Raw genomic sequence first — 12615 nt, 5'->3', positions numbered from 1 at the left:
TGCATTTGGACGTTTAAAGGGTCGCTGGCGCACGTTACTGACTCGCTCAGACCTCAGCCAAACCAATATACCCATTGTTATTGCTGCTTACTGTGTGCTCCACAATCACTGTGAGAGTAAGGGGGAGATGTTTATGGCGGGATGGGAGGCTGAGGCAAATCGCCTTGCCGTTGATTACGTGCAGCCAGACACCAGGGTGATTAGAAGAGCACACCAGGAAGCGCTGCTGACCAAAGAAGCTTTGAAAACCAGTTTCAAGACTGGCCAGGCTAAGGTGTGACAGTTCTGTTTGTTTCTCCTTGATGAAAAACCGCCCCCTTTATTGACTCATTCCCTGTAAGCAACCCACCCTCCCCCTTCGATCACAGCTTGCTTTCTAAGGAAATAAAGTCACTGTCATTTAAAAATCATGTATTCTTTATTAATTGATTATAAAAAGAGGGAGAGAACTGACAAGGTAGCCTGGGTGGGGTTTGGGAGGAGGATAGGAGGGAAGGAAAAGGCCACTTCAAAAGTTCAAAATAATGACAGCCTTTTGGTTGGGCTGTCCACTGGGGTGGAGTGGGCGGGTGCACAGAGCTTCCCCCCTGTGTTCTTACACGTCTGGGTGAGGAGGCTATGGAACATGGTGAGGGGGTAGGGTGGTTATACAGGGGCTGCAGTGGCACTCTGTGATCCTGCTGCCATTCCTGAAGCTCCACTAAACGCCGGAGCATGTCAGTTTGATCACACAGCAGCCCCAGCATTGCATCCTGCCACCTCTCATCTAGAGTGTCTCTCCTCTCCTCACATTCATCCCTCATGGCCTCACATTCACTGGCATTTTTCCTGTACTGGGATAGGGTGACCTTCCACTCATTCAGATGAGCTCTTTCATTGCGGATCGATTCCATGATTTCTGAGAACATTTAGTCTCGCGTCAGTTTTTTTCACCGCCTTATGAGATAGCTTTCGGGACGGAGGAGGGAGGCTTGAAAAACTTGCAGCTGTGGGAGGGAGGGAAAAAAGAGAGATAAGTATTTAAAAAGATACATTTTACAGAACAATGCTTATACTCTTTCACGGTGAACAACACTATTCACATTACATAGCACATGTGATTTCAGTACAAGGTCGCATTTTGCATCTTAATATTGAGTGCCTTTGGTGTTGGAGATCACAGATGCAGGTCTGGGCAACAGAATTCGGCTTGCATGTGGCCATGATAAGCCATTGTCTTTTGGCTTCTGCAGCCTTCATAAAAGCAGCGCCCTCCTTTCCCACATACCAAGCAAAGCCCGTTGAGTGCTGCGGTTTTCCTGTTAACGTGCAGCAGCAGAAACCAAACTAAACTCCCCGCCCCATCCAATTCTCTGGGATGATCGCTTTATCCCTCCCCCTACCACGTGGCTGGTATCAGGGAAGATCCCTGCAGAAACCAAACTAACCCCTCCCTGCATCCAATTCTCTGGGATGATCGCTTTACCCCTCCCCCCACTGTGTGGCTGGTATTAGGGAAGATCCCTGCTAGCCAAACGTGAAAAGCTCAGCACCAATGCCCCCCTCCCCCCACTTGGCTAACTGCAGGGAAGGATTTCTTTTCAGCCACAGGCAAACAGCCCAGTAGGAATAGCCACCTCTGTCCCCTTAATTAAATTCCCATATTTCAACCAGGTTACCATGAACGATATCACTCTCCTGAGGATAACACAGCGAGATAAAGAATGGATGTTGCTTGAATGCCAGCAAACACCGGGACCATACACTGCCAGGCTTTGTCATGCAATGATACCAGATTACTTGCTACTAGCGTGGCGTGGTCAAGTGTCCTACTATGGAGGACGGAATAAGGCTGAGCTGCCCAGAAACCTTCTGCAAAGGCTTTTGGAGTACTTCCAGGAGAGCTTCATGGAGATGTCCCTGGAGGATTTCCACTCCATCCCCAGACACGTTAACAGACTTTTCCAGTAGCTGTACTGGCTGCAAATGCATCCCAAGTCTTCAGGGCAAATTAATCATTAAAAAACACTTTTAAACCATGTTTTATATTTACAAAGGTACACTCACCAGATGTCCCTTCCATGGCTTCATGGTCTGGGATACTGCCTTGGGAGGGTTCTTCATTCAGGCTGAGAAAAAGATCCTGGCTGTTGGGGAGAATGGAGTGCTGTGTGCTCTCCGCAAGCTCGTCCTCCTCATCATCATTTTCCCCGTCCACAGAATCCTCAGCCATGGCTGAGATTACCCCCTCCTCAGAATCCACGGTCAGAGGTGGGGTAGTGGTGGCAGCCCCCCCTAAAATTGCCTACAGCTCAGTGTAGAAGCAGCACGTCTGCGGCTCTGAACCAGATCTTCCGTTTGCTTCTTTGGTTTTCTGGTAGGCTTGTCTGAGCTCCTTAACTTTCACGCGGCACTGTAGTGAGTCCCTATTGTGGCCTCTCTCCATCATGCCCTTTAAGATTTTTTCAAATGTTTTGGCATTTCGTCTGTGCTGATGAGCTCTGCATGGTAACCTGTGCTGATCAGCTCTCTACGCTGAGCAAACAGGAAATGAAATTCAAAAGTTCGCGGGGCTTTTACTGTCTACCTGACCAGTGCATCCGAGTTCAGATTGCTGTCTAGAGTGGTCACAATGGTGCACTGTGGGATAGCTCCCGGAGGCCAATACCGTCGAATTGCGGCCACACAAACCCTAATTCAAAATGGCAATGTCGATTTTGGCGCTACTCGCCTCGTCAGGGAGGAGCAAAAATCGATTTTAAGCGCCCTTTATATTGAAGTAAAGGGTTTCGTTGTGTGGACAGGTGCAGGGTTAATTTGATTTAACGCTGCTAAATTCAACATGAACTCATAGTGTAGACCAGGCCTCTGACACAACAAGGAAAAGTGTACCATCGACACCCTGTCATCACTGCATCTGACAGCATGGGCAATACGCTTTTAGCAGAGCTGAAGAAGTCTTTGTCTACAGATATACCTTAGATAATTTTTTCTACATGTTCTACTTAATGCTATAAGGAAATCAACTAGAAAATATTATAAGTTAAAATGGAAAAGATTTTTGCCATGGCTATCTGATAAGGATATAAATCCTGTGTCATCCCCTATTCAAACTATATTAGAGTAATTGTTATATTTAAAGCATATTTAAAGCATTTAAAGGTATATTTAGCTGCAACAGCAGCTTCTTATATTCAAATCAGTATTTTCACATAATGTTGTTAACAGTTTTTTAAAGGACTACTAAATTTGTACCCCCAGTAAGAGATTCTATTGCACCATTGGACTTAATGCAATCACAGCTTATGTCTCCACCCTTCAAGCCCTTATTTTCATGTTCCTTATTTCATCTATCAATTAAGGCTGCTTTTATTATAGCCATAACATTAGCTTGGAAGATTAGTAAACTTCATGCCTTAATGGCTGACACGCTATTTATGACCTTTTATAAATACAGTGTATTTCTTCATCCACATCCTAGATTCATACCAAAATATCACTTGAGTTCCATATCAGTTGGTCCATTAGTCTACCAGTGTTTTTTCCCAGACCTCATTTGAGTAAGGGCAAATCAAAGCTGCATTGTTTGGATGCAAAAAGAGTTTTATGATTCTATTTCAATAGGAGCAAGGACTTTAGATTTTTGCATAAATTGCTTGTTTCGTATGCTGGTAACGATAAAGGAAATCTTGCGTCAGCACAAACATTATCAAGATGAGTCAGACAGTGTATAATAGAAAGATATAAGAGTGCAGCATGATCTCCCACTCTTCAGCTGTAAGCACACTCTACTAGGGTGATGGTAGCAATGGTGGCATGTATGAGACATGTTCCACTACTATAAATTTGTACAGCAGCCATGTGGAGTCAAAACACATATTCATTAAACATTATCTGTTATATATGGTCAGATGCACAGTTGGTAGTTCTGTGCTTCAGTCCTTATTTAGTTAGGACTCCATACCCACCATCCTGTTTAAAATGTGTTCTACGGACTAAACTATACCAGGAGTGGGACTATGCAGAGAAAAGTCAAAGAAGAAATTAATGTTACTAACCTGTAACTGAGATTCTTTGAGATGGATTCTGCATATTCACATGCCCTGCTCTCCTTCCTCTGTTTTGCGGGATCCTGTTTTCTACTGGCTCAGCATTAGCAGTGGAAGGAACTGAGGTGGTAACTGCTGCCTCCCTCCCTTTTATAGCCTCGTCCTCAGAATAATGCTCGGAGGCTGAGGGTAGGGGCAGAAAGGGGCATGTGAGTGTTTGACTAGGCACTGCTAGTGGAAGATTGCACCATTCAGTGACATCAGTCAGCACATATCCAACAGTATGAATATGCAGAGTCCATTTTGAAGAACTGGATACAGGTAAGCAACCTTCGTATTAAGGTTGTCTCTGCAACCTTCATTCAGCCCCTTTATGCATATGCATTATGAGACACTTTTTAATTACATGGTCAGAACTGTAACTGTAAGCCTCCACCCTCCATGTCCTATCATCACCATCATCATCATCATCAGAGACATTGCAGCACAGACTACTACTACTTGAGCTACCAGACTAGCTACGTTAGGTAGCAACAGGAGAAGGCTGCAGCCCTGGGGGGGAATGATCGACTGGTACTGTGCATTTGGCTGAGGGGAAAGCAACCCCTCTCTCTCTTTTCCCTCTCCCCCTTTCCCCCTGTGGTGCCCCCAAAGGGAATGAGGCATACTGATCAACACTTTCAAATTCATTTCAGGAAACATCCCACCCCAGCCTCCAACACCCGTGATGCCCTCCAAACACCCCCACTGCTAACCTCACTGCCCTGCCTCCTGCCCCACAACACTGCCGCTGCTAGCCCTACTAACACACCATCACTGCCATCCCCTTGCCAACTCACTAATACTCCCATCCAGTCTCCTTAGCCTTTTCCAGCCCATCCAATGCCTGCACCCTGTAGGACACACACCAAAGCAAGCAGACTGGCAGCCCCACCCCCAGTGTGGGCCCTGCCCCAGGAGGGCTATCCCAAGCTCAGCTGCAGGCAGGGGCAGCTCCAGGCACCAGCGCAGGAAGTGCGTGCCTGGGGCAGCAAGCCATGGGGGGCAGCCTGCTGGTCGCTGTGAGGGAGGCAGTCAGGCAGCCTTCAGGAGGTCCGCCGTTCCCGCGGCTTCGGCAGCAATTCGGCGGTGGGTACGTGGCAGATCACCCGCAGAAACACCGCCGAATCTGCGTGAACAGCTGACTGCAGTGCTCGGGGTAGCAAAAAACATAGAGCTGCCCCTGGCTGCAGGCTATGTTCTGGGAGGCAGGGCTGCATTTACACCCAGGGAAGTGAAGACAAGACATTCACTTTTGGCCTGGTGCTTTCAGCAGAATAGAACTACCCAGATCTACCCCTTCCTGACTGCACCAAGTCCCAAAAGAGGAGGGGATATTACTCCCTTCCTGATACCCCTCTTGTTGCACTCAAAGGCCTGGGGAGAAAGGGGCATGAACCCACCCACCCCACTCATCCCCTGCTGTGTTGAGTCCCAGAGTGAGTGGGGCTGTGTCCCCCTCCCTGAACTCCCCATCTATCTACTCCCTGCAGTGGTCAGGGCCTGGGGGAGAGCGGGGCATGACCGCCCTCTCCCTGACATACTGCCACCACCCGCTTACCTGACTCCACTTCACACTGCCAGGGCTCCACACCACCACTGCAACCCTGTTCTTCAAAGCTTCCACCCCCCTGTGCCATTGGTCACCAAGCCCATCCAACTCTGCCCCTTCTGAACTCCCATTGGTTGAAACCAAAAGGAAAGCAAAGGTCAGCTACATTACCCAGCATGTTGTGCATCTATCATATTTCAGGGCCGTCCTTAGTGGGGTGCAGGGCCTGGGGCGGAAGTGACGGATTCATTTCTTCTGGGACTGACCACACTGACTAATTGCACCAGCCCGGGGGGACCCCCAAAGCGTGGGGCCCAGAATGGGGGGGCCCGGTGCAGAAGTGATGGATTCATCGCTTCTAGGACCGACCGCACCAGCTAATCATACCAGCCTGCCAGGCCTCCCAAAGTGTGGGGCCTGGAGCGGTTGCCCTGATTCGGCCTACCCAAGGGATGGCTTTGGCCAGAGTTTCTCCAAACAAAGGCTGATGTGCATGTGTGGCTGACACGTATTCTGAGTAACGTTTTTATGCAGGAAATGACATTAAATTGCGAATGGGGAGTTTTTGGTTGCAAACGGGAGTCTCCCTGGCATACTGGGAGGCTTGGTTTGACTGGGGTGGGCTGGGACATGTGCCATGGGGAGTCTGACCCAGTTTCCCCAGTCCCAGAAAAGCTGTCTGGTCCCCAGGGTTCCTCAGAGGGCAACGTGTCCTCCTCCAGCTGCTGCTGCTTAGGCAGTCGCCTGAGCCCAGCCATTTGGAATGTTCATGTTCAGTTATTGTTCTGGCAAGTTGCCAAAATTTTCTTGAGGAATGCGACTGAGAGGAGAGAAGTGATTTTCAGCAGTTTATATCTCAGCCAAACCTTAATGGAATTTCAAAGAAAAGGTGCTTCTCTAACCAAGTGGTTCTCAACCAGGGGTACACTGAGGTACGCAGAGGTCTTTCGGGGGTATATCAACTCATCTAAATATTTGCCTAGTTTTACAACAGGCTACATAAAAAGCACTAGCAAAGTCAGTACAGACTAAAATTTCACATGGACAAAATGAGAAAAGTAAGCAATTTTTCAGTAGTAGGGTGCCGTGACACTTTTGTATTTTTGTGTCTGATTTTGTACACAAGTAGTTTTTAAGCGAGGTGAAACTTGGGGTACACAGGACAAATCAGACTCCTGAAAGGGGTACAGTAGTCAGGAAAGGTTGAGAACCACTGCTGAAGCCTAAAGACATTCCCTCTACTGAATTTCAAAGGCCTGTTGTAAACAGTGGAGGTGTTAGAGCTTGTCAAAAAAGGTCTCAAGAATCGTTTATACTAGGTGTTAGGCCACCTAAATATAATGGTTACTATCAACGCCTCCTGCGATAAAATAAATCACATTTGTTGTCCTAGCAGCTGGTGTGCTGCTTTTTTCTGTGGGTGTTTCTATCTGGACAAGTCTGAATGATGTCACAGGATGTTTCTCAGCACTGCCCGTTTATTAATGGAGGTGATAATCAGTGAATGATTGACTAGGATTGACTAGGACTCTCAGTCATCGCTGAAACAAAGCCTAAATGAATTGGGCCTCCCATATTTGGGTTTTAATGAAATCCTTGAATGAAAGCAGTAATGATATTTCTTTACTGATGGCTAAAGATGGGCCTAGATTCAAACAACCCTGAACTTTGGGGAAATTCAGTCCCATCTCTTCTGATTGCTAATATAGTTTTCACATTTATCTCTTGAGAGTAGGATTAGCAATATAAATCTAATTTTTGTAGTTACTGATAGAAGTTAGTGTATTTTGAATTAGATATTGTGTGCTGTGCACATTCATATCTCTGGTTCTTAATGCTGTATCGATCTGTCAACAATCCATAAATTGCTCATAGAGAAATACCATACCAAATATATAACAGCTTGTAATAAAAACTACTCTTTTGAGTCATGTAAACTAGTGGTATTGTGTTATAACAGTGAGCTTTTTTCTTTTCTTTCTTTCTTTTTTTTTTTCCTATTTCAGTTATTTGGTTGTTTCTTAGCATGGGAGACTCGAAATGTCAGCATTCCTGCTTTGAATGACAGCAAATACATCGGGATGAGTGTATACAACGTGGGGATCATGTGTATTATTGGAGCTGCAGTTTCATTCCTCACTCGGGATCAACCCAATGTTCAGTTCTGCATTGTTGCTTTAGTCATTATATTCTGCAGTACCATTACACTCTGCCTTGTTTTTGTACCTAAGGTAGGTGAATTCATTGATGCTAGTACTTACATTGTTGCTTGATTTTTGTATGGTAATTCTATATTAATTTCATTACTCCTACAAGCAAGAGGAATATCTGAGATTTCTAAATTAAGCCAATTTGTTATGCATTAAATTATCTCTGAGCCCTAGTGGGAGAGGGGGTGAACTTCCATGAGATTTTGGAGAAAGATGAATACATAAAGGAAAATGTGCAAGAACTTGAATACATACATTTCTAATCCATACACTCTCACTCTCTCACTAAGTCTGCGGGAAACAATGATTTGCATCTGTAATTTGAATAGGTCTCTGGTTCCTTCTTTTAAGGAATGCAAGAGAGGAAGGGTGCTATTCATAGGCTTAGAAGACCTGAGTTCAATTTTCTGCTGTGCCTCAGACATGCTATGTGACCTAAGGCAAGTTATTCCATCTCTCGAGGTATGTCTACACAGCCCACAGAAGCTCGGGTCAACAGACTCAGCCTCCCAGGGTTTGTGCTGCCATGCTAAACATAGATGTGTAGACAGTGCTTTGAAGTTCTGGCTCAGGCTGGATGGAGCTTGGGCTGTGGAGTCCACTGCTCTCCTTAGGCTTCCAGAGCCTGAGCTCCAGCCTGAGCCACAACACCTACACAGCTATTTTTAGTGCAGTAGCATGAGCCCTGCAAGCCCAAATCTGTCGACCCAGCCTGGGAGGCTCACTGCCACGGGCTGTGTAGACATATCCTCTATGCCTTGGTTCCTTATCTGCAAAACAGCCGTAAGAGTGTTCGTCTACATTAGAGGGGTATTGTGAGGATAAATATGTTAAGGACTGTGAAGCACTCAGACACAGCAGGAATGGTTGCCACATAATAGAATCTCCTAGGAACACAGGATTTGTCATATAAAAGCAGACTATTGGTCCATCAAGTCTGGGATGCTGCCTACATTAGTGGCCAATATCTGATGCTTCCAAGGGGGGCCCTCTCAAAAAAGCCTAATTCATCTCACCGACTGTGCAATTCAATGATGGAAGGAGAGAGGAATTCTTTCCTGACCCATGTAGATGTGCCCTGAAACACACGATTTAATTGCCTTTTATTATCTTTGAGCTCCTCTTGTACACCTCTATCCCGATATAACACTGTCCTCGGGAGCCAAAAACTCTTACTGTGTTATAGGTGGAACCGCGTTATATCAAACTTGCTTTGATCCGCCAGAGCCTCCCCCACCTCCACCCCCGGAGTGCTGCTTTACTGCGTTATATCCGAATTAATGTTATATCGTGTCGCGTTATATTGGGGTAGAGGTGTATATTTATATTATGCACTGGTGGAATGAATCAGAATGTATTCACAAAGAGCCAGAATCTGATGTCACTCCACAAATGGTCCCATTCACTTGTGGGCTACTTGTGAAGTGAGGTGCTAGTCAAGGTGAGTCCAACAGAATCTGAGACAAAGGGAAATTGATTCCTATGGGAGTTTGACTTTGTAAAGACCTCATTTTTTGGAAATCTACTTGATATTTTGAAGTAACATAAACATAAATGAAATGTGTATCCTGGATGACTTTCATATAGTTAGTTGGAGACTGGATGCCTCAGAGACTGGGAGCCTTTCACCTCTAGGTCACCAGGTCCAATCCAACTAAGGTTAATAATGACCAAATGTCAACAATTCTTTAGTGGCTTCTGTAAAGTATATCATAAAATATTAGAGTTGGAAGGGACCTCAGGTCATCTAGTCCAACCCCCTGCTCAAAGCAAGACCAATCCCCAATTAAGTCATCCAACAGATTTTTGCCCCATCTCCCTAAATGGCTCCCCTCAAGGATTGAACTCACAACCTGGGGTTTAGTTGTGGCATCTGTTCCTAGCCAGAAGAAAAAACAGTTCTTAGTGAACAGGTGTCCACGCCACAAAACCACCAACACATCTGACACTGATTGGCGTTTTCAGCAGATAGACCAACTACAAATGGGAGCAGGAACTGAACTACTAAATCTCCTCTAAATGTGGTCCCTGTAGGTGAGGGTTGAGACATGTGGGTGGAATGTCACGTTAGCTTACCAATAGTGCTTTATGCGTTCTGTGGTTAGAGTAATTCAGTCTCCAGGGCTTTATAGTCCAACTTTTTTATACTGGATCCTACAGAAGAATTACTTACAACATAGCCATAAGTTAAGAGAGCCTATTCATAAACACAGTCATGAAGCAAGAGATTTAGGAGTACTAGTGAATGACAAATTGAATATGAATGCATATCTCCCCATAGGATCTTCTTGATTTCTTCAAAGGAAAACAACTTGACAAAATCTGACAAGACCATCTCTATCACACCTCTCCATCATACTTGCCTCCCTCTTCCCTGTTACAGACACTGAGACTGCTTCCCAGCTTTCTTCTAACCCCTCCACCTGCCCCTGCCCCTGCCCTCCCATCCCTTAGGCTGACTCACCCCTGCTCTTCTTCTTCTCCTCAGCTTCTCACTCTCATCAGGTTCCTTCCACTCACAATGCAAACATGCACTGATATCTCCGAGCATAGAAAAAATCTCAACTCCACTCCATCAATCTATTATCTTATTGCCAAGCTTCCAGGGAAAATCCATAAAGCCACCAAATTGTCCTTTTTCACATCCCTCTTCAGAACTCTCTGCTATAATGCATATAGAATACTGAAGCCCACTCATGGCTAGTCATGGGGAGTGCTGTGATCACTCCTCCTGAAGGGCTAAAAACTGTGCATACCATCTTAGGTTTGTTGTCCTGCTTCCCCTGCCCTCCATCCTAGCCCACTTGTTTGTCTCCGCCCCCTGTTATGTCTTGTCGTTTAGACTCTAAGCTCTTTGGGGGCAAGGACTATTGTTTACAGTGTTTGCACTGTGCCTAGTAAAATGGGGCCCAACCTGGTTGTGGCCTTTTTGTGCTACCCTGAATATAAATATGAAATTAAATAATAAAATAAAATAATAATAAATAAATAAATAAATAAATAAATAATAGATATGTCAAATCAGTTCTAGAATATAATTACAGGATAGTTACTTGTATGACTAGAGAGGCTTTATTGATACTGCATGTTGCTTTGGCAAGTTGTGGCACCTGTAGATGGGGGTACCACAACCTTTCTTAACTGAGCATTAATTAAAGGCACATCAACCACTTAACTTTTTTTTAATGACTTTTTTAAATTCCAGCTTTATGGCATACCAGGTAAAGATGGTCTCTCTGAAAGTGGCTTTTTAATTTATTTATTTATTTGTGAAAAATTCTTATTTTAAAAAGTCATTATGTTGATATCTGTAAGAGTGATTTCTGGAAGGGAGTAACTGACTGCCCAGGAGAAACAGTGATTCTACACAAATGACTGTCAAATACACAAAGTAAACAAATGAACAAAGAGAAAAACCATTTTCTCTTCTTAGCTCAGGATATAGGACATAGCAATTGCCATACTAGCTCAGCCCAGTGGTCCATCTAGTCGAGTAACCTGTTGCCAGCACTAGATGCTTCAGAAGAAAGTTCAAGAAAGCTCATAATGGAATAACTAGGTCAGAGAAAAGTTTAGTCCTAACATTTCTTCACCTAGAGGTTGCCTTATACCCCAAGTATGCAGATTCATATCCAATATATTGTTGCCTACCTAACTTTGGAAGATCTTTTTATCCATATAAAAGTCCACTCATTCTTAATAGTACCGGTATTACATTGTTAGCCCCATTAATATCTCATGGAAATGAGCTCCATAGGTTAAATATGCATTGGTTCAAAAATTGTTCCTATTAGAAGTTTTAAATCTGCTGCCTTTAAAGTCCCTTTTTTCTTGCAATGTATACCTTTAACATGTCCCCACTTATTCATCTCTTTTCTAAAGTAAACAGTCCTAATAGTTTTAGTCTCTCTTCATATAGAAATCTTCCCATGCCTGTTTATTTTTATCACCCATTTCTGAAGCCGTCTTCTTCTACTATATCCTTTCTGAGATAGGGTGATCAGAAATGAGCATAGCATTCCATATGAGAGCATAGCATTGATTGGTATAATGGTATTAAAACATTTTTAATCCAATTTCTTATGCATCCTAATATTTTACACCACTGCAAAGTGAGTACAAAGTTGATGTAAAACTCTATCTTTCTAATTTGGTAGCATTTGACACCCACTTTGGACGGTTGAAAATGACTGTACAAGTGCAGAGCAACAGAGGATTGATTAAATTTTATGGCTGGAAGGGACCATTGTGATACTTTAGTCTGGCATCTTGTATAACATTGGCCATAGATTTCACCTACTGATTTTTGCATCTAATCTAACAACATATGGATGAAGTGGAACACATCTATCTAGCAAGACATCCAAATCTTAATTTAAAGGCTCGCAAGTGATGCAGAATTCACCACATTCCTTGGTCAGCTGATCTGATAATTAATTACTCTTTCTGTATTATTTCCAATTTGAATTTAGTTCACTTCAAACTTCCAAACTTTGTGATATTTTTTTCTGCTCAATGAAAAATTTACTCAGACTCTACCTTAACTCCATCTTAATGCAGTTTTTTGTCTGGAAATATTAACTATAAAAACTGGATACAATAGTCATTAATACCTTAACTTAATTACAACCTGATGTCTTCAAATGTAGCCTATTACCATAGCCTGTCTGCATCTCTCATTTATAACCCCATCTTCTGGAATGATCACTTCAGTGCCTGATCAGCCTCTTCCCACCTCTATCGGAAGTGGAGTTCCAAAGAGAGGCGTTTTTCCCTTCATTCCTTC

General features: G+C 44.1%; 1 protein-coding gene across 2 annotated transcripts in view; it reads left to right on the top strand.

The window, feature by feature from the left end:
• GABBR2 (gamma-aminobutyric acid type B receptor subunit 2) overlaps positions 1 to 12615 on the top strand; it is a 900562-nt gene that overhangs the window by 834479 nt on the left and 53468 nt on the right. For both annotated transcript variants that reach the window (XM_039527208.1, XM_039527207.1), the window contains exon 15: positions 7626 to 7850. In XM_039527208.1, the coding sequence (XP_039383142.1) occupies positions 7626 to 7850 (225 nt within the window). The remainder of the gene's footprint in view (positions 1 to 7625; positions 7851 to 12615) is intronic.

The sequence above is a fragment of the Mauremys reevesii genome, linkage group 2 (assembly GCF_016161935.1).
Source record: "Mauremys reevesii isolate NIE-2019 linkage group 2, ASM1616193v1, whole genome shotgun sequence".
Taxonomy (NCBI): domain Eukaryota; kingdom Metazoa; phylum Chordata; order Testudines; family Geoemydidae; genus Mauremys; species Mauremys reevesii.
The sequence above is the reverse complement of the archived record's forward strand: the minus strand, read 5'-3'. Positions and strand labels throughout refer to the sequence as shown.